The following is a 25,710-nucleotide window of genomic DNA, read 5'->3' as shown; positions in this document are numbered from 1 at the left end:
CCGGCCCTCACAGTGCCCGATGACAGCTAACAACTCAAGTCATTTAAATGACACGGCGTTTGATGAACAGATCTCCGTGAAAATGTTATTTGGGGCTGTGTGGCGCTCATAAAACATCCTTGGGACGTGCCTGGGTTTTGCCTCCCGTGAGGCTCTGGAATTGTCCTTTACAGCCAACACCACCGTGTCTGCGGGGACGGAAGAGACCGTGACTAACAGACAGGACACTCTGGGAACATGGGACCCGGCTACCTCCCAGCCCCTCAGCCCGTTCGCCCCGTCTCGGGATCTGACTGTACGTGGAAACTGCTGTCCTCGTGTACAAATGCTCTGACCTCCGGAATGATGATGAGTCTGCCGAGCCAGTCGGCCAGCGGTTTGCCTGGGAGGCGTGGGCCCCGGCACGCAGTCAGCGCCCTCGGAGGTGCACGTATAGCCACGCGCTCCGATCCGGACGCCCAGAGACGTGCTGCAGGACACCAGGAGCACCGAGAAAGGACTCCCTGGAACTGCTGACAAGTTTCAGGCCCTGACGTCTCTGTGAGGACCTAGTCTCCCCAGATCTTCCTTACACACGTTGTCTCACTGGGGTTAAGAACCATCAAGTTCCCCACGGGAGGGAAACCTTCAGGAGCCGGCCAGTGTGTTTATATTTGGGAAAGAACAATGTCACATCTTAACCAAAACGCAGGAGTAAAGCAATCTTGAAAGCTTCACCACGCCGCTGAAAAGCAAACCGGGCGAAGTGCAGGTGGACCGCAAGTGACAGTGAGGCTCTTCTCGACAGGTCGCCAATATCCCAGCGTCAACGGAAACATCACCTGGCACTTTTTTTACCTCATTTATGCTGCACGCAGAGCCGGCAGTTGTAACCTGAGTTTCTGAGACACTGATGAAGACCTTCGTGCATCCAGCTTTAAGTAAAAGGCGCATCCACGCGCTTCCGTCTTATTTGGCCCCTGGAAATACTGAGAAGCTGGGTTTTAATCACCCCACACATCTCTCTCTGTTTTACATCAACTCATCCAACCCACGGCGTCACTCAGAACAAAAACTGGCGAGTGCGTGCGTCTCTACAGTTTCCCGGCACCTGCTTCAAGCTCAAAGCGCTGCTAACGCGCAGCTGCGCCCGCCCACCTCCGGGCGCCGCAGGCGGGGCGGCTGCATCAGGCAGGGCTGTTCTACCCTCTGCGGAACAGAACCGCCCCTTTTGCGTTTTACAGGAAGAAAGGGCAACTCGCGATACTGTTTTTAAATAAAAAGACTTTATTTATGAAATAAGAGCAGCTGATAGTTTGAGAAGCTCGGGGAGGTATTACTTTCACATGGGGGTCCACATGCACCTTGGAAAATATTTGGCGAAGTCATAAAATTAGCATTTTTAGTCACCTGTAAAGTGCTGACAACTTCATCTCGGGTGAAGGCCTGCATTAGTTTTGTTTTTTTTTAAATCCATCCAGTAAGTAGAATTTACATCATGTATCCACGTGGCGCACGATGAGCCCCGAACCCCCGCACAGGACGACTGCAGATGGCAGGCCGGTGCAGCCGAGTGGCAGGTCCTGCCGACCGAGGGCTGCCTATCGCCCGTGTCCGCCGCCCCCAGGGGCGCCCACCCCACCGGCCCCCTGCGTCCTTCAGGCAGCGTTCCTGGCCGACAGGTGCAAAGCCAGCAGGGAGGACTGGCCAGCACGCCGCCGGCACGTCTCCACGGCACTACAACACACGCATCTCTGACCCGGAGACGGACGCTGCTTACTTAGCATGAGAACAGGTGAACGTTTTGGCACCGGCACTCAGGTCTACAATCTCGATAGGAGCTGAGCATTTTGGTTCAAAGCAGTTATTTGTGAAACGTTACAGAAAATATATCAACTAAACCTTTGTTAGTTTTTTTAACAGCAAAATGCAACATAAAAATACTACTTTGTTAAAGACATACAAGACACACATCATGCCTCTTTGGAAAACCCAGCTCACCTCGGAAAGCAAGGACACCACCTGGACTGGTGAGTGCTACCTGGCCTTCTTCACTGTTAACGCATTCTACCCTGGAGTTGAGGTTCATCATATAAATAAAAGGAGTGAGCCAGAATCAAGCCACGTGACTAAGGATCGTTTCCACATCCCTCCACTGCTGAAAGTGCTGGGCTTCCCCGTGAGGTCTGAGTTGTCAGATTCTCTAGGTGACAGACAGGACAGTGTGAGAACCGGTCTGGAGGGGCTGTGATGATTAAGGCGCGGGGGTCGGGGCACCGTGTCCTCCCGGGACCACCTCCGGCCGTCCTCACGAGCTTCCACACTCGGCCCTGCCGCTGGGGAGAGGGGAGGTGCTGGCAGGACGCGCCACCTCGATGCCATCGCACACTTCTGCCCCAGGGACGCTGACCGACCGGGGCAGACACGCTCGCTCGCCCTGGCCCTGGGGCTTGGCTGAGACCGTCCGGGGTGGCGATCTCGGCTCACACATTCAGCAGAGGGATCTGCCAGACCATGACAGAGGAGACCAGCTCCTCCGGCCGCTGCTGCCTGGCCTTCCTGCTCATCCGCCGGTGGCCCTGGCCCCCGCAGGCCACCAGCACGGAGCTGGCCTTGGCCTTCCTGGCCCTCCGCCCTCGGCCGGCGGAGATGCCAGGGTGCCGCAGGAGGTCCTGGAGGAAGCCCTCCTCTGATCGGGGCTCCAGGGAGCCGGAGCCCTGGGACGGCGTCAGGGACCCGGACGAGGAGGAGACGTCGCTGGCCTGGGTCGTGGAGCCCAGTGAAGCCCCCAGCCACACGGCATCGGGGCTACTCCGAGCGGGGCAGGGCCCGGGCCCCTCGCCGGGGAGTGCGTCCCTCTGGTCTTCGTCCTGGGGGTCCACGCTGAGGGGCGGGCTGTCCCTGGGCTTGTCCTTATCTGTCTTGAGGGCGGCTGTGGCCTCGACCAGGAACTTGACGGGCCCGTTGTGCGCGTGGTAGGAGACCATGCCTCTTCCTGAAATGGGACATTGCTCAGCAAGAGCCTCGCGGACGGGCAGGACCACAGGGGCACCCAGGGGACCCCGTCCCCGGGACAAAGCCCACACATGACAGCTCACGGTGCAGACAGCTTCCAGTCACATTCTCGGGGACCTTTAGTTAATTCTAAGGACATTTTCTACATTCTCACACTCGCATCACACCTCTAAAGTGAAAAACAGCTCTTCTGCTCTTGGCATACAAGCCTTCTCACCTGCTCCCAGAGTATACAATTTAGCAAAATTTTCCTGAATCTTGACTTAAAAACTTGAACGCCTGAGACACTTCAGTTTTAAGAGCAACATGCCCCAGCTGCCCGGAGCTGGCTGCCAGCTCTCAGCTCTGTGGTTTGGAATAAGTTAGTTCTCTGGAATTAACTAAAACGGGGACTTTTCAGTTGAAAGGTGACGTGAATCGAATTTTAAAGTCATCAGGCGCTCCTTACAGGTCTTTCTATGGCACGCGGACTCCCCGCAGGACACGCGACTCCGAGAGTCAGGTGGGAGCAGGCCGTCCGTTTGTCAAGCACTTGGCAGGTGCTGAGTCACGTTTACATTTACATTTGTGGTATTTATACTTGCAGGGAGAATGTGCCCCTTCCACCAAATGCTTTAAGGCTAACACCGGGCCTTGGGGCCTTCACCCCACTTTGGCTGGAGCGCAGTAACCTGCAGGATCCTTCAGTGGGGTGACAGGCTCCCTCAAAGAGCAGAACGCGAGTTAAGAGCTCTGCCAGCGCAGGCACTGGGGGGACCGTGGAGGGGTAAGGATGCCCGGACACCGGCGACGGAGGTGTGACCTGACACACAGCCAGAACAGCACCCGAGCGTCTCCGGTGAATCTGAACACCCAGGGACGCCCCCCCAGGTGCACACCCAGGGGGCCCTGTGCCCCTGTGAGCAGGGGCGGCAGGTAAACGCCCAGGGAGGCGCTGCCTGTAACACACGGCGCCGGAAACAACTAGAATCCATGGTCTGTCCCTGGGTGACAGGCACGCTCCCCGGCCATGATGCAGTCAGAGGACCAGGAGGATGCAGCTCGGAGACGATGTCCAGAGCAATTCAGGTGTCACAAGACAAGAATACACGTGAAAATGGCACAACGAAAAACAACCTGGTTTTCTGAGGCACAAGGGGCGAAACTACAGAGAAAACCAGCGGGAGGACGGCATGAGGCTCCGGAGGACAGTCCTGCCTGTGTGCTGGGGGGGGGGTCACCCCGGCCGTCACGCCCGCGTCCTGGCCCGCGCCTTCTCACCCATTCACCTGCACGAGCTCCTCGTCTGCAGCCTCCGTCTGCGTCACAGACAGCGATGAAAATGGGAACTTAGAAATGAATGTACAGAGTTGGAACTCCTCAATCCTAACGGGGGGGTCCTGATAAAATACGGATTTATCTAACCACAGACCTGTCTGCAATAGATCCGCCAAGCCTCGGTGAGGGGAGGAGGGGTGCCTGCAGCCAGAGTGAAAGATTCCAGAGTGGACGTTGGGAAGAAACCACAGAAAGAGATCTTTTATTCGTTAACATTTCAGTGAGTTTCCTACAAATCTGTTTGAGTTATCCCACAATCAACACAAAATTTGAGATCTTGGTTTTACTTACAGAATTAATGTTTTTCTGTGTCATTCGAAGCTCTCTGCAAACATTTGCACAGGCTGCATCACACCCTAAAATGACAACTTGACCACCTTCCTAGACATCCCCCTGCCCTTCATTTGGGACCTCTGGGTTGTTCCCTGTTATTCCTGCATCATGGATTTGGCTGCTTCTGGAGACAGACCCGACTTGGAAACCCTGACTCCTGACACACGCGCACTCCCAGGCTCCAGGGCCATAATGCCAGACTGCTTTCCGAAAAGGCTGTGCCGGTTTGATCTCCCCACAACGTCACAGAAGCACACAGCTGAGCGTTCTCCCGTGCTGGGCTGCCTTCTTTGCAAAATATAAGAGCATCCATTTTCACTGAGCGGAACTGTATATACTGATATAAACTAACCAGAGGCATAAAGGTAACATGAAAATGTGTCCTGGGGATAAGATTCTCCCTGGAGCAACGATGTTAGCGACAGGAAAACAGAAGCATAAACTGATGATTCAAAGTAACAGACAGAGCCTTTATAGTAAAATTTAAAAAAAGAGAGAGAAACCAAGGAATTTACATTATTTAAGCAACTCCCAGGATGATGCAGCTGAACACAGACCCGCAAGCTTTACAAGTTGACAGGACAGGACAGAGGCCCGGGAGATGCAGGCGCACAGTGCGGGGTGGTACTCACCGGTCACCTTGGGGATGCCCTGCAGACGAGGGACAGGCAGGGCCACCACGACGCCCAGGCTGGTGCCCACCATCAGCAAGCCGTGGCAGACGAGGAGGCTGGTCACAGACAGCCGCTGGGGCCCTGCATGCGGAGACAGGAAGGGCTTCTGCCTGCAGCCTGGCCTCTGCAGCGGCACACGCTGGGGACAGGGACTCCAAGAACTGCCCAAAACACTGCAGACCCACCAGAGCGCTCCCCGCGCCGACGCCGAGCCCTCCTAGGAGCCCCAGAGTGACACTGTGTTTGCTTCAGCTGGACAAGGGAGCGATCTCCAGGTGCCCTCCTGGCTGCCCCCTAGCAGGACACACGGCCACCTGAGGGACACGCGCATCCCCCCTGCTTCCAGAGCCCATCAAACCCCCTAACTGTCCACAAACGCCATCCACTTCCAGTGAGAGCACCGGGGCCCTGGAGCCACGCGCACGCGGACACGCAGGCACATCAGACCACAGCCCCCTGCGAGGAGGAGCCCACCTGGACAGGTAAGTCCAGACCCCACAGGCAGGACGGGCTCCTAGTGCCGCCGAGCTCCGCAACACAGAGAAGAGACACGAGCACTTCCCAAGCATTCTTTCGGAAGGGAGACCGTCTCGCGGGCTCTGGGGAAGCCTGGAACGTGCGACATCAATGGGTCCGGGCCTGCAGAGCTTTTGGCTGCTTGCTACGGTTTGTTCTGTTTTCCAGCCCTGAGGCCCAAGGAGGCTGAGCAATCTGGCAAGATGGGAAGTGGGGGCGAAGAACGGGGCAGAACTGCACCCCATGCACGGGACCGTCTCCCACTGCTCTCATCTCGGAGTGAATCTGGAACCCTTGCCGTTCTGACTCTGCCTGCAGCACCTAGGCTCTCAGAGTGGCTTTAAACCCCTCCTGGCATCTGTCCGCTCAGCTCCAGCGCTCAAGGGCAGAGAAAGGCAATCCAGTCTGCTCCTGAGAAGAACAGGGGCACAAAAACAACCTGACTCCCGTTCCCTGGAAATGCATCGCTTCCAACATCTCTGCACTTGACCTGGAGCTCGCCTTAGATAAGAAGCACGAAGACACGCGGCCTGAACACCAGAGCCAAAGGCAGGTGGGCGTGTCTACAGAAGTCACTTAAAACAACCCAACCCAAAATAAACCAAGCACCACAAAAACCAAAGATCTGGTTTTATCTCTGAATAGAGACATCATATTGTTTCTAAAAAGCTAATGTATTAAGTTCCCAGGAATTCTGAACGTGTGCCCACGGCAGCGGTGGGAGGGGCTCGGCTTTAGAGACTCACTGGAGCTTCACGTCCGTCTACGGGAGAGCCAGAGCGGTCATTTCCAAAAGCTAGTGAGAAAGTCGTTCCGGAATGCGAGGCTGGGCACAGTTCACGATGGCCAGGCGGTCACACCAGGAGGTGGGCCCCGGAGAGCCGAGGACGCGCAGTAAATGCAGGTGCACCTTTCCAGAGCACCAGTCTCACTCGACTACCCGTGAGACAGAGAACGGATCTGAGACCACCCTGCCCGACCCTCCTGGAGCCGGTCGGCGGAGTTTTGGAAGCAGCTGGTGGAGGTGACATTCGAAACAATGTCAGAGCTCGCTGCGCTGAACTCCGCCCTGTTTCAGTGGAACCCAGCCAGCTTCCCCCACGACCCTGCTGCACACGGCAGAAGGCTCCTTGCCACCAGTCTTTCCATCTGGACACTGCTTCCCAACGCTGCTGTGAACGGCCTACAGCAGACCTGGTGTGAGTGGAGACCGCTATGACAACGGGGTGGACAGAGGGAGCGCTATTACCCCCCCGCTGCAGCCACTTTCTGAAGCCACCGTCACAGAAATCGGACAATGCTGCAGTCCTGTGGTCCTAAGTGTAGATAAACTTCCTTTTAACACACGGTAGTTCTGGGAACAGTGCAAACACGCAGACCCTGGCTGCACGCTCTCAGCGAGCCGTGTCACATCACACAGTTCCTTCCACACCCTCGTTTTGGTAACCAAGTCCTGCAGGTAAGTGAAAACTGCGCAAATAAGTCATTTTGTGATTTCCTGGATCATCCTGAAATGCTCTGGTTTGGGAAACTGAGTTTCATTTACTTCTTCTCCAAAAAGGGAGTTTATGAGTTAAATTTTCTTTCACAGGGAATTTATAATTTTTTAAAGACTGGCTTAGGGCTACTGAAGGCATCTGAAATACGTTCATTCTGTCACTTGGCTTTAAAGAAAACTAGCGAGCAAAATGGGACTCGCAAACAGCCCGTCTCCACGTGCGGGTTACCCTTACATATTGCAAACAGATCCTCGTGAAATGTGATGCGGAACAGTTCTACCTGCTAATAAAAACATTAAAAAGATTTTGCTTTAAAATTATGAAGCATAAAACTTTACTATTTGTTTTCTTTCAGAAATGCATTTTGAAAATGATCTTTCATCCTCCTTAGGAATTTCTCCACCTCTGCCGTAATAAACAGCAAATTAGGAACATCTGACTTTTAGTCCGTTTGCATCTGTGTTGTGTCACAGGCAGTGAAAATCTGGGAACCTTTCCCTGGTCTTTGTAAGGAAACTCCTCTCTCCAGACGTGCATGCGTCTCTCTAAGGAAAAAGGTCAAAGCAATTCAAATGCACAGAGGGTCCCTGTGTGGCTTCGGGACGGGGAGGCGTCACCAGGTGGGAAAAAGGTCATGAGCACGAGGAGAGGGAAGATCTCTCTGCCCGGGAGGTAGAAAAGACCAAGTGAAATGACCACGGGGCTCCTGGAGGGGCCCCTGGAAGTGCCCCCCAAACTCTGATTTCACCATAAAAAGGCAGAAGCAGGTAAAGCTGGGCTGTCCCTTGTGCGTCCTCACGGCCTGAAAGCAGCCAGACGCTCGCCAAGAGCCCGAGCTCCAGGCATGATGGTCTGTTCCATTTCCAGAGTCGCCTCACACACAAAAAGTTTACCTGCAAGAGGAACTGGGGGACGTGGGGGTCCCCCATTCGGGGGGGGCTGCACACACAGCAGCGGTGTCCACGCTGCGGGCTGAGGGGCCTCCACTCGGCACCAAGGTGGGGGTGGGCTGGGGGGGGTTGGGATGCTGATGACGGCTGCATGGGGTCTGAGTGGGTTACAGACACCTGGAGGGGCCGGCCCACCAGCTGGGCGACGCAAGCTCGCGGGCGCAGAAACCGAGGCAGCGGGCACGGTCGGCTCCTGGTCAGGCAGCTGCTGGTCAGCCCGGGATGGCACCTAGAGCCCAGGGACAGGAAACCCGACTCTCAGTTTGTCCCCTAATTCATAAACAGTCCTGAGTCTGGTTTAATTTGCTGAATCCCCTTACGACATGGTTGATGGTGTTCAGAAGAGTCACACTGATTTTTCTGAAATGGAAAACTTGGCCCGTTCACTGGGCTACGTCACCCTGGCAGGCCACGGGCTCAGTCAGCGGGGACGTGGAAAGGCTACTCTGGCGGGAGGCCCTGCCCTAGAACATCCAAATATCCTCCCTGGAGCGTCCCAGACGCAGCAAGAAGCAGCTGCACCGACGTCACTCCGGCTTCTCGTGACCGGCTGGAGCCGCGGCCCCTCGGAGCACCCCCGCAGCCGAGGCGTGGCTGCCGCCCCCAGAAACCTGCGAGCTGGCCCCAAAGTGCGTCCCCCCCGGGGCGGTGTCGGCCCACTGCGGTTTCCGCCAAGAGCTCAAGCCAGCGGTGTTGAGAACTGAGCCCCGACAGAAGGGGAGAGGCCAGCTCGTCAGTCACAGTCACGGGGAAGGCGCGCTGAGCCCGCGCCTCCAGGGAACTAGACAGATTTTACCAGTTTTGTTAAGCTATAAAAAAGCCGTGACTTACAGTACAGTCTTTTTTTTTCTTTCAAATTTTGTTCTTTCTGGCTTGAGAAGTTTATACTCCACTGAGTGCATGAGAGGACCACCTCACGGTCACTGTCACACGTGTGCAACGAGCCCCACCCGGGCAGCATCAGGAGCACTTTCTAGACGAGGTTTTACCCTGTGTGTCCGTCCGTCCGGGAGGACGATGGCCCAGCGACCGCAATTCCACGTGTGCACACGGGTGTGCGCACACACGCACTCAAGCACCTAAGGGCGAGGCAGACCTCGACGGTGCTTCCCGCTGTGAAACACCGGCTCGGGGGTAAGGCGGATGGAAGGAGGAGGGGAAAGACGTGGGTCTTCAGCCTCCCTGGTCTCCAGCTCACAAAACGCAACGAGAATCTGACGTATTTCAGACACCTTTCTGAGGACGGGACTCAAGCACCTGGTGTCACAAGAGGACCCTCGCCCCGAGCGTCCCTGAACGCCGCTCTGAAGGGCCCACCTCCCTTGCAGCCCACCAGGCCCAGGGCCGCACACCCAGGAGCAGGTGTGAGATGCAGACAAAGCACGAAGCACTGCAGCACGGTGAGCTAGGAGCCCCCTCACACGCTGCACACAGGTGCGGGGGAGCACGCCACACGGGCAGCACGCTGCCGAAGAAGAGCCCCGAGGACAGGCCCGGGGTGAGCGAGGGGGCAGCGGGGCCCAGGACGGGCAGGGGGAGCGTGCAGGTGACGGCGACCGCAGACTGGAGGAGGGCTCTCGGGGACAGTGGGGCCGCGGGTGCCCCACCAACGGCACGGTCCCTGGTTCTGCAGGAGCCCAGAAGCACGTCAAAGGCCACGCTGGGGGATGAGAATCAAGGGCATCGTTACCAGAAGTGCAAAAGTCAAGGAAAGACAGGGAGATTAGTCACATCCTGCGGCTCAGGGCCAACAGCAGTCATGGGGTCACAACTCTGACATGTGACCCCTGAGTTTTGATTTAACAGGAACTGGGGACATGGGCACCCCGGGAGGGGAGGTTCCTGCAAAGTGTCCACGGTGGGTGGGTGGGAGCCCCGTGCTCTGCGTCTCATCTGTCTCTCCTCCCGCAGGAGCCGAGAGTCACCTGCCCCTGACTCCCAGCCCGCCTCAGCCGGGTCAGCTCACCCTCCCGGCCGCTTCTGCCGCTGCCAGTCAGGCTCCTGCACACGGCCCGCATGTCCACACGCCAGCTAAAGCGTACGTGTGCCGGGCACACGCTGAAACACCAGCCATACACTCGTACATAATGGATGCATAAGCACACACGGAGGGTGCGCACATGGCAGCACCAGCCACATGCTACACGCACCAGCCACGTGACCACACAAATGTCAGCTACCTTCTTATACAGACCTAGCTGTACGCTCACACACAACCAGCACATGCGTGTGCTCACCAGCCACGTGCTCATGCACACCAGGCACGCACAGGCACACACTAGCTCTGCAGTTCCCACACCCCACTTCTGCACGTTGGCTGGTTTCACCCCCGCTGATGGACACCCTGCCCTCTCGGGGCCGGCGGACCCCAGCCAAGGCTGCCCTGTGACCCCCACCCTGAGGGCCCCCCTTCTCTGCTCTTCCACTGTGGTCCTTGCCCCGCCCCCACTCCTGCCCCAGCGCCTTGAGAGCAATAGGAAGGCTTGTGTGGTCTCAGCTTCCGATCTATAAACCGGGTGGCACTCTCGCTGGGCTCCAGGCAAAGATGGGAGTCACAGAGGCGTCCTGAGCACCTCTCCCAGGGCGGGGGTGGGGGGACACACAGGACAGAGATTGCCAGGCCCGCCCCACCCGCCGGCTCCGCCCTTACCTGGCAGCATGTGGTGGACGGGGGTGGCTATGTTGATGTCCTGGAGATGCTTGAGGGTCTCTGTGTGGAACAGGCGGAGGGTGGACCCCGAGGTGAAGGCCACCCAGATCCCCACGCCAGCAACGGCCAAGTGTGAGACCACCATGCCCTCCTCCTGGTGGGCCTCGAGCTGACCCTGCAGAGGCCGAGGAGGGCAGGCTCAGGGCTGCACCCTCACAGTGCTGCCCGCGGCCCGCCCTGTGGACGGCGGTTCAGATGGGGAGCGCTGTCGTCCCATTGCAAGGCGCCCGGCTGGCGCCCTGGTCCTCAACCGCCCTCAACCACCTACGGCAAAGGCACTGTCACCCCAACCCCACCCACACTGACGCCAGGACTCGTGTGGACCCATCGGCCCCCTCCCACACCTGCCCACAGGCGGGACCAGTAGAGGCGGCGTCCCCAGCGGGGCTCACACTCCCCCACCCTCAGGTCCGAGCTGCTTGGCCCCTGCCCGGCCCTGGGGGGCCTGCTGCTTCTCCGTCTGACCAGGTCCTTCCCGAGCCTCCAGGCTGAGCTCTGCCCCCACGTCTCCACCTCCATCCTGACAGCCCGGCTCTAGGGGACCCACGGGAAGGAGCTCTGGCAACTTGTCCCCACGACGGACGATGGACAGCCTGTGCCACTGGGGAAGTGGAGGTTGGACGGGCGGGCGAGAACAAACAGCGTCCTCAGAGAAGTCCCCTCAGCCTCAGCAGGTGACAGGCCCGCCGACTCCCTCGCTTGGAATGATGCAGCCCAGGGCCCTAAGCCTGCGTATCTGTCCTGGGGCCGCAAACGGGGGACACTGTGCCCCTTTGCTGCTCGGTGGCCATGTTACCGTCCTGCTCGCCCACTGCACGGAGAGGGGTCGCGTAGTCAAACCTCCACGCTGTACCTCAGACCACGCGGCACTCGATGAGCTGGACTGAGGAATGGACGTGAATCTCCAATTTCAGTCGGACGGGAGGCTCCCCACCCAAGGGCACCACCTTGTCTCAATGGAAGACTGCACAGGGACAGGCGGGCACCCTGGGCCCACGCTCAGGGGCTGCAGAGCCGGGGAGCGGCACGGGGTCTGGCCTCGCCCACGCAGCACAGGCGTTCCCGGCTCATCCACACAGTCCCTGTGCCGACGCGTCTCTCCTTTCATGACGAACGGGCCCCCTGTGCGGAGGCGCCAGCTGACGGACACCGGGTTGTTCCCGTCCCTTCTGTCGCACGTAAATACAACACGTCCCATGTAAATAAAGCTGCTGCGAACTCTCGGACCAGCCTCTGCGTGAACGCCTACATCCGTCCTAGAGTGTGCGCTGATGGCTGGAAATGCTGGGCCACACGGTGATCCCGTGGTTCACTTTCTGAGGGACACGCAGGTTTCTAGCAGCTGCCACATTTCCCGTTCCCACCAGCAGTGAGTGAGGCTTGCGTCCCCCGCGTCCCCCAGTGTCCCCTCTGGTGCGGCTCACGTCCTTCTTGCCGCTGCCATCCTAGTGCAGGTGAGCGAGGTGGCGTCTCACGGCCGGTTTGATCTGCACTCCCCTGGGGACGCCGCCGCCGCAAACCCTTCCATGCAGGCAGCGGCCAGCTGTGTGTCTTCTCCGTAGAAGCGTCTCTTCAGACCCCTCGTCCAGCTTCAACCGGACGCTGAGCGCCACGTTACACAAGCTGCTTGTTACGCGTTCTTGGCAGACACACGGCTCGTAAACATCCTCTCCCTCCTGGGCTTGTCTTTGCACTTTCCTGACAGTTTTCTTCGAGGCACGTAAGGTTCTGATTTCCATAAAGTCAAATGCATCTGTTTTTCCCTTGGTTTCCTGTGCCTCAGGAGTCACACCTGAGAAACCACTGCCTGGTCCAAGGTCATACAGATCTGCTCCTGCGTTCTTCCCTATGGGGTTGACAGTTTAGCTCCACACTTGGGTTTAATCCATTTTTCCCCTCGCTTTCATCTGTGGTGCTAGGTCAGGGTCCACCCTCATTCTTCCGCGCGTGGACGTCCGGCTGTCCCAGGGCCACTTGCTGAAAAGGTGACTCTCCAGGGAACTGCTCTGGCACGTCTGCTGAAAACCAGCTGACCCCAGTCAGGCGATTTTATTTGTGGACTCTGCTCCGTTCCACTGACCGAATGTCTGTCCCTGGGCCTCGCTGACTTGATCACTGTGGTGTGTAGTAAATGTGAACCTGGGAAGCGTGGGTCCTCCAGCTTTGTACTTTTTCAAGATTGTTTTGGCTACTGTGGGTCCCTAGAGTTTCCATATAAATTTTAGGATCTGCTTGTCAAGTTTTGTTTAAAAGAAAAAGAAAAGCAGGCAGCTGGGACTTGGACAAGGTTGTGCTGAATCTGCAGATCAACCTGGGGACGATTTCCGTCTTAACGATACTGCGTCTTCCAAGCCATGCACGTGGGCTGCCTTGCCGTTTATCTAGGTCCTCCTAATTGCCTGCAATTACGTTTTCTAGCTTTCAGTGTATACATTGTGCACTTTTGTTGTTAAATTTATTTCTATTTTGCTCTTTTTGATGTCATTGTAAACGGATTTTTAAAAAATCTCCTTTTCAGATTGTTTGCAGCTAATGTGCAGAAATTAGCTTGATTTCCGTGTACTGATCTTGCAGCCTGAGTAAACGCGTGACATGGCCACTCGGCCTGCGATCCCTTGTCTCTGGAGGGGGAAGTGTCAGCACAGCCTGCATCATGGCTGGTTCCGCAGGTCAGTTCAGGACCAAGCGGTACCTGCCCCCTGCACAGCCGCCTGGGGCGGAGGAAGGCGACCTGGGCGGAGAGGGTAGAAGCTTTGTCACATCTGTTCCGTATCTCCACCCCCCACGGCTCACGGCCGCACTTGCACGCTGGTGTCCGGAAGGGACTCACACACAAATCAGCTCCAAGATGGAGCCAAACCAGCTGCCTCCACGGTTGCGGTCACAGGCCTTGCCCGCTGCCCGGATGCGCCCCGCTTTGGATGGGGAGGCGGCCTACCGACCACCCCGAGCGCTTAAAGGAACAGAGCCTGAAGCCCAGGGATCTGAGGACAGGAACCCCAAGCTCCTCTGAACAAAGTCTCAGGTCCCTCCCGACCACACCTGTGCGGACTCACCCCGTTTCCAGGCAAAGCCCCTCAAGGAACTGCTTTCTCCCGTCCTGACACACGTCACTCCTCTCCTCCGAGATGCTGTGCGTCTGCCCCTGGTAAGCCCCTCCTCACCCCGACGGGGCCGGCTTCTTGGGCATCTGACAGGTGCCCCACACCCACTCTGATGCTCTGCGGCTGCTGTCTTGAGACCTGTGGTGACGCTTCCAGGCCCCACAGGCTTCATGGCCAGTCCTGACCCCGGACGGCGGCCCCCGCCTGGCCTGGGGGCTTCCCCGGGGCAGCCCCTGTCCCAGGCAAGCACACAACACGTTTCTGCTGGGCGACAGATGACGTGGGCAATAACCCACCCCTGTGATGCAGGCAGGGTCTCCCACGGCCTCAGACTTGATCTTCTGTTTGAAAAGGGACTCTTTGGGCAACAGGGTCTCCATGCCTCCTGCCACCTACAAGTCGTGTGACCCTAAAGGTCTCCGGAGAAGAGCAGGGCCTGTGGGCTTGGGCCTGGTCCGCTGGGCCCTGCATTCCTGTCTTTCTACAGAACGTCAGGAACTCAACTCATCAACTCAGAAAACACTCCGCCACCAGGTCACCTTTAACACCTGATCCCTTATGTTCCCTCGTCCTGTTTCTCCCCGACGTTGGGGGCGGGGCTCGAGGGACGCCTTCCTCTTTTCTTCCTTCCCTTCCGTCCACCCTGTATGTCTTCAGTCACGACCACTGGATGTTGCAGACGATCAAGAGTAAGGACGGTGAGGTTCTCCTTTCAGACGGGCGCACGATGAACCAGATGGCCCCGGTGCTCTCGTGGGGACTCCCAAGCACTTAGGGAGAGATGGGCCGCGAGCTTCTCTGCAGAGCAAGGTCGCTGCAGCATCGCGGGCACGGGGAGGAGCTCTGTGAGCCACAGCAGGTGACACAGGGCCACCGTCTGGAGACGCCGCGCTGAGGGCTCTTTCCCAGTCATGTGCCCCCAAGCACCATCGCTGGACGGCGTGCATGGCCTACCCTCTGCCCACCCGTGGACGGTCCTTGTTCAACAGCCATTTCTAGTTGCTAAGGATGCTAATGTGCATGTGTGTGGTGGACACGGTTACACACGATGGTTACACACGTGCACATGCTGGCGTGTGTGTGCTGTGAGCACACGGCTCTGCAAACACATACATTTACACACACACCACAAGGACGCTTGGGCGTGGACAAGCCGAACCTACTTATGCTTCCTTGTCTCTGAGACGCCTCTTCTTGTCCTCTGAACACTTTCTATCAGCTTGGTGTCTTTTTTAACTCAGTAAGAATTCTCTCTGTATTAAGAACATTCACACTCGATCGTAGATGGAGCGATATTTTCCCAACTTCTCATTTATAGAAGTTTCTATACAAACAACACATACTCAACGTAAAACAGTGTTCTACAGCTTGACTAAATCGATCACGTTCTTTCGTACGGCCACTTCTAGGTACACCCGCCCCCACTCTGCTGTCTGCATCCTGGAAGCCTGGCTTTGCCTGTGTTTAAACATCCCTCCCTCAGGAACGCTGAGCAGGATAAAGCTGGAGCCACAGGCAAGAGGCCGCCTGAGCTTCCTACGTGCGAGAGGCACCCCCGACCTCTAGTTCTGAAGTGCCTCCCCTCCCGCCGTGCTCGCACAGAGCGACTTACCTCCACAGCCTGAGCCCCCGCACTGATGATGAACACCTGGCCCCCGGACGCGGCCCACAGGCTGTCTTCCATCATCAGGAGACTTCGAACTGGAAGGACACCCAGCTTCAGCACTTTCTGAGGTTCTGAATTCCAGGATCCATCTGAAAAGAAAACACTTCTCTTAATTTCATTCAAATTCAGTTATCCACGCACGGGGACCGGAACAGGAGCACAGGTCACTTAAGTGACAGACAAACGAAAATCATCTGTGATGTTCTCACACGTGGGCCCGATTCGCGGTGTGTCCACAGCTCCAAGAATCAGCCCCACTTCCCCAAGGCGATCTGGCCAAGCGGCGGAGCACGGAGCTCCCGTACGTAGTCAGCAGGCCTCCGCTCTGGTCCCAGCCCAGCCGGCTGTGCATGTGCTGGGCAAACTACTCACCCTAGTCTCAGTTCCCTCATCTGTAAAATGGGGGCGATATGGCCACTTTCCTCAAAGGTTTTCACTGCAGGCCCGAGTCCTCAAACAGGCTGCCCACACCACAGCCGGGCCCGTAACTGCTAATTATGCTTGGAGCCACCACTTAGAAGTCTGGAAATTTCCCACAGAATTCCACATTGCCAACTCCCTAAAAAGTCAAAGACTGGCAGCAGAATGTGGCTGGCAAGCGGCCCTTTTCCCCAGGCCTCTGGCCTGCCAAGTCCTCCCGCCTTCAATAACAAAACGAGAGCAAAGAAGACTCGTCTCCACACAAGACGCACAGACGCCCACAGGTGGTGACAGTCACCAGGGATGCAAACCCAACTGACAGCGAGCTGTCGCATCACACCTGTGAGAATGGCCGCCGCCAAAGAGACAGGAGAGAACAAGTGTGGTGCGGACCCCACGCACAGGAGGGAAGGGACCCCACGCACAGCTGGCGGGGACGGGCGTGGAGGAAAGGGACCCTGCGCACGGCTGGTGGGAACGTAAATCGGTGCAGCCACTGTGGAGAACAGTAAAGAGGCTCCTCAAAAAATTAAAAGTAGAACCACCATGTAACCCAGCAACCCCGCTTCGGGGTATTTATGTGAAGAAAATGAAAACGCTAATTGGAGAGTCTACCTGTGCCCCACGTTCGCGGCGGCACCATTCACGTGGCCGAGCACGCACGTGACCTAAGCTGTTGATGGATGAATGGTGACAGAAAATGTGACAGGTAGACACACGATGGCGTGTCAGCTGTGACGAGAATGAAATCCTGCCACCTGTGACAACGCCAGTGGGACCTGAGGCTGTGATGCTGAGGAAACGAGCCAGACGGTGTGCTCTCACCTACATGCGGGACCTGAAAAGGCTGAACTCGGCAAGAGCGCAGAATGGTGCTTTCCAGGGACCGGGGGTGGGGGCCGGGGAGGTGTCCGTCAAAGGGCACAAACCTCAGTGGTCAGGTGAGTAGGTCCTGGGATCTGGAGCACAGCGTCCCGGTCACGGTTAGTGTCGCTGTGTCACACGGTCGAGAGTTGTTGGAAGAGTGGATCTTAAAGCGTCCTCACACCAGAGAAGCAAGGTCACTACGTGGTGTGACGGGGGTGCTAGCTAGCGGCCGTGGTGACCCACACCAAGCTGGGGGCTTGCCAGCCCAGGTCGGAATTACGGCAGCTGCAAACCTTCAAACAGCTGATAATCCCCCGAGACCTCCCCTCTGCCAGGGCAGCGGAAGCAGCAGCTCGAGTGCGCACGTGCGGCCACCGGGGCCAGGCAGAGCCGCAGAGAAGAGCAGCAGGCAGAATCCCACGATCGATCCGCCCAAGCCTGAACGAGCGTGGCCTTCACTCCAACACGTCACATCCAGCAGGGGAGGAACGGCGTGTGCTCCGCAGTCATCAGGCCCTGAGGTGCCCCTCACCCCCCAACCCGCCTTCAGGAGGAACGGCCTCGGCCCTCCAGCCGCCCGTGTCCCGGGACTGCGGCCGCCCCAGCCTGCGGACTCCCCGTGGGGGGCAGGGGGCGCTTGTCCCCCAGGGCTCCGCCCTCCTGCTGAGACCTGGACCCCCAGCGCCTGCAGGCGCTGCTCCCAGGGCCCGGAGCACCCCGCCTCCTCCCAGCCGGCCCAGCCCAGTCTTAGTCTGTTTATCATGCACCCCTCAGGGCCAAGTAGGATTCGCTCAAATCTGTGGCCACAGGTACCAAGCTGACGGTCAGGTTTTCCTGCAGAGGTGACGACCCGGCGCTAGCCTGGGGGTCCCGTGGAGCAGGGCTGGTGCAGACTGGTGACAGCCTCACCGCGTGGGGGGCCTGCACCTCGCTCCGTCCAGGAAGGGAAACCCTGTTGGCCCTGAGTGAGGGCGGATGAAGGTCTGCACTGAAGCCTCTGCTCCGGGAACACGGGTGTCGGCAGGGGCGGACTCCGAGCAACCTCCCGCGTGCTCCGCAGGCGCCGACCTATCTCACACCCTCCACGTGGCGGGGACGAGGGGTGATGGACGCTGACGGGACGCGACACTAGGCCCAGAGCGACCCCCTTCCCAGGACAGCCGCGCCCGCGGGACGGTCACCTTCTGCTCTGGCGTAGACGGCCACGGCCCCGCTGACCAGGCCAGCGTACAGGCTGCGCGGCGAGCAGGCCAAGCTCAGGACCGCGCACTTCTCGGGGGTGAAGAAATGCTGCAGCTGCACCTTCTTGGAGCCCTGGCTGCTCTTATAGACGGAGATGCTGCGCGAGAGAAGAGGAGCTAACACGGGGAGGGGGCCAGGCCGTCCGTCCCACGGCCACGCCCAGCGCTGCCTCCCCGTCCCCCCCACTCCTTCTGGAATCTCGGCCACTCCCACAGTGATCTCTCCTTCCTTTCAAGAGGCAAGTTCCCAGTTATTCAAAAATCAATCAATCAATCAATCAATCTTAGTTCTTCCTACAGATCCTGGAACATCGCATCAGGAAAATCATTTTAACTTTCCTTTAAACCCTGCGGACGTTCAGGTCGACAAGGACACAGAACACGGCCCTGCTTTACTCCAAAGTATCAGAGCTGCACAGGGAAAGCACGAGTAAGAACGAAGCACGTCCGTGCAAACGGCAGGTGCACCTAAGACAGTCCCTGCGAAGAGTCACCGTTTCTCCCTGGGGTTTCCTAGGGTGACATCCACGGCCTCAGTCACCGGCCGCTTCCAAGTGCGAGACCCGCCCACGTCCACCTGCATCAGGTCCCTCCCAGCAGAGGGCCGCGGGGACTGTCCACCGGGGCCCCACAGCTCTGCCGCTGACGAAGCCTAGAGGCCTGTGTGACACAGCGTACGGGCTCACCTCCCCTCCTCCGTCCCTAAGCAGATGGTGGGGACGCCCAGCACGTGCCCCGCCGTAGCCTCGGGCTCCGGGGGGGCGCCGGGCCCCCGCGGCTTCTCCTCCGCGGGCACGTACGCCATGCACAGGATGCGGGACTCGACGTTGAAGCACTCGATGACTTTGGGGCTGGGACTTTGAAAGGAGACGATGGCGATCTGGCCCATTTGAGCAGCACAGCTTCCGATCTGAATGGGGGGACGGGGGGGGGCTGTGAACGAGGGCGCTCCAGGGCCACTGGGACCCCACCCACGGCCTCGGAGACAGTCGGCGCTCATGCGGACCCAGTGCGCTCACGAGAACCAGATGACGTCTAAACGGTCTGCAAACAGACCCCGTTCCCCCTGCAGCACGCTAATTAAATTCCTTTTCCTTTCAATTTTAATAACACGGACTCAGGTTTTTTTTTAAAGGCACATTTTCATCCTTTAAAAGTCACGCACCCAGCACCACACGGTGGTCAAGGCTGATCCACACGTAATTCAAATTCTGAAAAAGCAGACTGATGCCAACGTTTACACTGTAACACTTAGTGCGTAACAGGCCTCACGTGAGAAGACAGGTCCCCAGAAAGAGAGCAGAGGGCAGGGTGCACCCTCGGCACCTCGCGCAGCGGGAGGGCGGCTGCTCCAGCACCAGAGGGACCTGGGCCGGCTCCGCCCGCGAGCCACGCCTTCCTCGCAGATCCCTGTCCACGCAGCTTCACCGCCCAAACCGACAAAGCACGTCACTTATGCTAGTACTTGAGTTAGCTGTCTTTGGACTGAATTTCACCTGGCAACGTTCTAGACGGAAAACAAAAGGGACGGACATTCTGACCCCTTGGCATTCTCCATCTGCTCGAGGAGGCACGGGCTCCCCTTCCCGCTCCGTGACTTCTGAGTTTGCAGGCACAATGTGGACACGCTGGCCCCTAACAGTGTCCTGTTGAACCGCTCCAAACTGCAATTTCCCATCCCATTACTACGGATTCTTCGCAGACTTGCGTTCAAACAGACAAAGGCATCTTACCCACAGGAAGCCATGCGCCGTGGAACAGGAGTCTGGCCGGGCCTCGTCATTCAGATACGGCTCGGGGTTATAAACCGCACATTCGATCTACAAGCGGGTTAAATCAGAGGCCCGAGTTTAAAGCGGGACTCGGAGGAGGCAAGCAGGCCTGTCTTAAATGGACGGCAGGGTTGACACGAACCACAGCAACTCCAAAGGCAGGGAAAGCTCAGTGTGTGGAGTCCCAAAAACGAGCTTTTTGGACGCGAGCACCGAGGTAAGCGCTCCCTCTGCGGTGGCTTCAGACCCCAGCGCCCGCTGGGAGCAAGCGGCAGGGAGCCTGTCCGGGGCCAGTGTGGGTGGGGGAGCTGCGCAACACCGCGGGCGGCGCCCTGTCTCTCCCTGGGAGGGGTCCCCCTCAGCTGAGGGAGCCCCAGGGACACGTGGGCTCCAGGTCTGAGTGTCGGCCGGAGACCAGACGTGAGAAATGGCCATGACTGTCGTGCTTCTTAGGGAGACACAGCCAGGTCCTGAAGCCCCTGCAGGCACCGGCTGCAGTGCTGGGACCGACAGCAGAGGAACAGGGATGCAACGTCCCCCGAGACAGGGTCTGCTCCAGCACAGTAGGCACCACACCTCATGCAACCACGAGGCTGCCGGCGGTGACCTGAGGGGAGGCTAAGTGTCCCCGAGTGAGAGGCCGGGAGCCCCTGGGGCCGAGACGTGTGGGCCTGGATCACAAGTGCCGGGTTGGGGGGCGCTCAGCTGTGGCTCCAGAAAGTGGGCTTTGGTCTGAAACCACCAGGCCCTCCCCGAGCCGCCTGGACAGGCAGCGCCCAGGGCCGCGCCGAGCCCCTTCCCTGCTGGTAACTGCCCATGTGGACACGCGACTCCGGGCCCGCCCGCCGTCACCTTGAACTCCTGCTGCTTGGCCACCGTCACTGGCATGTGTCCCACGAGGAGGGGGTGTCTCTCCTTCTTAATCTGGTTCCCGTCATCCTCCGTGCAGAGCCAGCCCAGGTGGTTCTCCTCCTCTGCAGCCGCGGGGTCGGGGGTGGGGAGGGAACAGAGGGGTTGGCACCTTCCACGGGCGCCCGGGGCGGCGGGGGAGTCTGCTCCCTACTCTGGCGAGACTGGAGAACTGCACCTTTTACTTCGGGGAACGGCCCTTCCTCACAGGAGGGGCCGCTCTCTGGCTGGTTTACCCAGCGACGCTCTGGCCGCATCTGAGCACGGGCGTGCCCGGCTCCCGCCTCGGGGCCCAGCCCACCGGCGGCCTGGGAACCGTCACTGCGCAGGCCACCTGTCCTCCCTTACCTTTCCTTCCAAGAAACTGACCTGTTTAGACTCAGGCGCTGGGAACTGAGGAGGAGGCTTTAAGCGGCACGAGGCCACAGGGTAAGACGTACACGGAGAGGAAGCAGCAGGTCTGCTAAGTGGTCGCCAGTCTCGCTCTGAAAGTGAGCATCTGAAGACGAAATGAGCTCATCTCCACGTTCCACTCACTCGGCAGAGACCGGGCCATCTCCTCGCTCACGAGGCCGCCTGGAAGCCGGCCTGATAAACCACCAACTGACCCGGGCAGAGAGAAAGGGGCCGCGCTCTGCCCCCTCCCTGGGGCTCGGGCCACTCCAGACAGCCGTCCCCCTGACAAAGGCCTTCTCTCACTGACCTCCCTCACTGGGGGGTGAGCAGGCGTCCCTCTGCCTACTTCTCTTCTTCATCTTATTTCCAGTTAACATTTCAGGGTGTTTGCATCTGAATGAGGAGTTTACGCACAGACACAGGACAGCCCCGTGCTCCGCACAGCAGACCTGTGTGCGTAAATCACACATCTGCGCGGTCAGTGCATCACACCCACCTGTCTGTCTGGTACGCGGGTCACAGAGGGCGAGGCCAAGGGGACTGGAACATCCCTGAGTCACTCCTGTCTCTGACAGAACCTGCCGGGGGGTCTTCGGGGGGGGGTCTTTGGGGACGCCATCCGGTCCTGTGTCTGACCCCGCAGGTGCAGGGCAGGAAAAGGCTGAGAGGAGCCCTCACCTGCTCACCCCGTGGGGCAGACCAGGGGCTGGGACCCCCGACTCACAGGCCACAGACTCAAAGGGCCTTTACTTCCATCTCAACTAATACTAATGTTTTGTTCTAATTAAAGTGAGGCTTTCTTTCTCCTACAACCTTTAAATTATAATATAAATGTCTTTAAAAAATCACTTATGCCGGTTTTTTTTTAACTTTTCCTGCCTGGAAAGAGCCTTTCAGGTGACCGGCTGAACCGTCTGTCAAGCCAACTTCTCAGCCGTGACCCTGCCCTCCTGGGTGCACACCTCACCACAGGGCAGGGACTGGCCTCGCCAGCTGAAATCAGTGGGCTCTTACCGAGCGCGAGCTTAGCCATCTGCAGGTTGTGGGTCCAGGACTCCTTGATGGCAGGGGTGAAGGTGTTGAACACGGCGGTGAAGAACGTGGGCCGGCCAGACCTGCCGAGAGGGGAGCCTTCACCCCGGGAACGCACCCCGTCCGGGGGGGTCAGGCTCCGTGTCTCCCCGTGGGACGGAGCCCCCACCACGGAGACACGTGAGGCGAGAGCCACGTCCTCAGCCCCGGTGGCGGGGGCGCCCTGCCCGGGTCCCCACTGACTTGTCCTGCTTCCCCGGGAGCTGCAGCTGAATCCGGCAGCAGTCGGCCGCCCTGATCTCCTCTTCCTTCTTCAAGACGAGTCTCTGTAACCCCGAGGTCCAGTCGTGGGCCACTGACTGGTTCAAGTTCTACGAAGGAAACGCACAGGCACATTGAGAGGGGCTGAAGGACGTTTCGGTCGTCCATCCTGGGGAAGAGAAAACCAAGGCCGTCATGTGAAAACCTCAGGGGGACGAGCAACACTCATCTGATGGCAACAAAGACCCCTTTGGGAGTGGGGTCACGTGGTGGTTTGGCTGGGACCACCCTCAGAGACCACGGACATGCAAGTCTGCCCCAGAATGAAGGGAAGTTACGCTGGAAGAGCTTCGCCTCCTCCAAAACAGGAGAAAACAGACAATTGGATCAGTTCTGACCATTAAGGTCAATTCTCACTTCTAATAGAACTGGGAGATGTGCTCTCATGCTGACACTGATTCAGAAATAAAAGGAGGATTTTAAATCTAATGCCTTCAACTATTACCTGATAGTTTCCTTTGAGGTTTCCAATCAGTTGAGTGATCTGACCAATTACATTTAAGTCATGCAGCAAGTTTTGTAGATCCTGATACAGCTGTCCTGGCCCCATGTAAACCCTGTCTGCAAAACAAGACGACAGAAAACAGCACAGACCTACAGCTGTTCACGCCGGCGCTCGAGGAAGGAAACACAGAAACACAGTCTAGCTCGTCCAGCATTTTTAAAGAGTGCGTGTTTTCAGATAATGAGATGCTTTTCCTTCTCTGACTTTTAATTTTGGAATAATGTTGGACTTGCAGAAAAGCTGCAGTAGCATAGGCCTCCCTCATAGGCACCGTTTCCCAGGTCCGGGATGTTAAAATCTCAGAGAACCACGGAACCATCACGGCCGCGGGGACGGGGAGGCTCACGAGAGGCCCGGAGAGACCCCAGCCCCACCCGCCCCACACCAGCTGTCTGCTGGCCATCATGTTCCAGTTTTGCCTTTTTAAGGGTGCTGTATAAAAGTGCTCACATGGTGCCCACACCAATTTTTTAACACGTAAATGGTGTATTTATATTTGCACATCAAATCAACTGATGTGCCCTTTGTTAGAAGAAATCCCTTGGTTTTGGAGGACAAGTATCTAACTTGGATCCAAACAGTTACACCCCTTCAGCTGTGAACCGTAAGCAAAGTCCGGCACGGTCTGCACCCCGTCTCACGGTCCATCCCTGAGATACAGTGTGAACCACACAGAAGGGACACTGGCAGCTGATTCTCAACTGGGAGCACCAAGAGTCTGACGTCTGTGCTTGAAGTTGGGACGCACACCTTTCCTCCTCTGCTAACCCAGCCACCCTAAGGCCCCAGGAGAGAAGACGCTTTTCCACCTAAGCAAGTGCCTCAGAGACAGAAGCCCACGCCGAGAGTCACGCTGGGGAGGACCAGTGGCGATGCTCTACCTCCCCGGCCGGATCTACCTCTGGGACCCAGGAAGCCCCTGGGAGCACCAAAAGGACACCCCGAAACCTCTCCCATCTCTGTCACCTAGTCTGTCAACAGGGACAGCGTGGCCGGCACTGTCCTGCCACCTCACAGCAGTGTCCAGAGGAGCCACAGAAAAGAACTCTGTGAGCTAAGGTAAATGCCACGTGTGTTACAGAAACTTGTGTAACTTGTCTTAAGGGTCCACACTCAGATGAGGGTCTGTTCACTCCAGCACCTGCCGCGCCCCCAAGGCCCCGCCCCTGCACGTGGAACACTGCAGCCCGGCCAGCAGGTCCTATTTGTATCTTTTTTCCATTAAGATGCCCCCCGACAACCCACCCTCCTGAGTTCAGGGCTCTCCTGTTCCTTTAACCAGTAAGAACGTGCTTCCTCGGAGGAGTGGCAAGGTGGGTGACGGTTAAACCTGGAGGGACACTGGGGGTTCCCTAAATCTCAGATACATGTGGCCCTCGACAGGTGGCTGCCCCACGCGGGGGATCCCACGAAGGCCACGCACTCCCACAGCATCACCCAAACCAGCCAGGCCCTCGGCAGCCTGCCCGCCTTCACTGAAGAGTTACCCATTAATGGATTCCAGCCGTTTTGGTCTCCACCGAATGAGCTACGTTTCGGGGGGAATCAGCAAAAGGGCTGAAGCTGAATCAGAGTTCTGAAGCTGCTGGAGCGTTTCCAGGAGTGAAGTGGACACGCGGTGAATTTACAGGCACGTCAGGTTAACACACGCCTGACCAGTGGAGTCACTGGCAAGCCCTCTGAGACCATCCCAACCTGGAGAACGGCTCAGAGACTGGGAACCGATTCAGAATCCGACTTCTGCTTCTGTGACCAAGAGGCTCTAAAGTGAATGGGCACCTACTCTCTGCCGGAGGAGGAGAGGCAGGAAGCTCACCGAGAGGCGGCAGAACTGGGATGAAAGAAAAGAGGGGCTTTTCTGCCTTCCAGCCGGTGGGGGCCACGGGAGGTGGGGCGGACGGTCCATGGCATGAGGACAAGAGGGGCGCCTGGTCACCAGGACAGATGCTGCCCGCCAGCCAGGCAGCTGGGACAACCCGGACCAGCACCTGCCAGCCCAACCTGTCTCAGCAGGGGGAGGGCAGGTGGGAACCAGGCAGGACGAGGGCCCGGCGTGATGGAGGGAAGCCACGCTGGTCAGAGCAGAGAGGACTCGGGCTGCTGGGCAGCCAGGGACCCGGGGCAGGCTCTGGAGACAGAGAGAACGGCGGGGAACGCACAGCGGCATCAGGACCACGGCGCGGGGCCGCTCCCGGCTGCCACACGAGGGCCAGGCAGCCCTGCCCCGGTCGCCCCATCGCGGGAGGGAGGACCGTCCCCAGGGCACCAGGGAACCCTCCTTTATGGGGCTGAAGGGGGTTTCTCAGTCTTCACCCCATGTCTGAAAACCTGACGAGGGCCACACAGGGGGAGCCCCAGGGACGCTCTGCGGAAGGGCACACCGGGGACACAGCAGCGAGCGGCGGCGCGGTGATCACAGACACACACCAGTGCCCGAGGGCCTGCTCCACTCACCGGGGCGGAGCACAGAGCAGTCACTGCTTC

General features: G+C 58.2%; 1 protein-coding gene across 10 annotated transcripts in view; it reads right to left on the bottom strand.

Annotated features, from left to right (window-relative positions):
- Positions 1 to 1,246: 1,246 nt before the first annotated feature.
- Positions 1,247 to 25,710, bottom strand: part of ARHGEF10 (Rho guanine nucleotide exchange factor 10) — a 72,645-nt gene continuing 48,181 nt past the window's right edge. For 5 of the 10 annotated variants that reach the window (XM_074353391.1, XM_074353392.1, XM_074353396.1 and 2 more), the window contains 11 exons: positions 23,167 to 23,315; positions 22,644 to 22,771; positions 22,383 to 22,483; positions 20,916 to 21,037; positions 20,025 to 20,111; positions 18,978 to 19,201; positions 18,232 to 18,389; positions 15,710 to 15,852; positions 10,934 to 11,108; positions 5,277 to 5,399; positions 1,247 to 2,974 (listed from right to left, as the gene is read on the bottom strand). In XM_074353391.1, coding sequence (XP_074209492.1) covers positions 2,463 to 2,974; positions 5,277 to 5,399; positions 10,934 to 11,108; positions 15,710 to 15,852; positions 18,232 to 18,389; positions 18,978 to 19,201; positions 20,025 to 20,111; positions 20,916 to 21,037; positions 22,383 to 22,483; positions 22,644 to 22,771; positions 23,167 to 23,315 — 1,922 coding nt within the window. In that variant the 3' untranslated portion in view covers positions 1,247 to 2,462. Of the gene's footprint in view, positions 2,975 to 5,276; positions 5,400 to 6,957; positions 9,944 to 10,933; positions 11,109 to 15,709; positions 15,853 to 18,231; positions 18,390 to 18,977; positions 19,202 to 20,024; positions 20,112 to 20,915; positions 21,038 to 22,382; positions 22,484 to 22,643; positions 22,772 to 23,166; positions 23,316 to 25,710 lie in introns of those variants that run through there. The other 5 variants (XM_074353393.1, XM_074353394.1, XM_074353397.1 and 2 more) reach the window with 2 other exon arrangements.

Source organism: Camelus bactrianus, chromosome 26, assembly GCF_048773025.1.
Source record: "Camelus bactrianus isolate YW-2024 breed Bactrian camel chromosome 26, ASM4877302v1, whole genome shotgun sequence".
Lineage (NCBI taxonomy): Eukaryota > Metazoa > Chordata > Mammalia > Artiodactyla > Camelidae > Camelus > Camelus bactrianus.
Note: the sequence above shows the minus strand (reverse complement) of the source record. Positions and strands in the feature narration are given on the sequence as shown.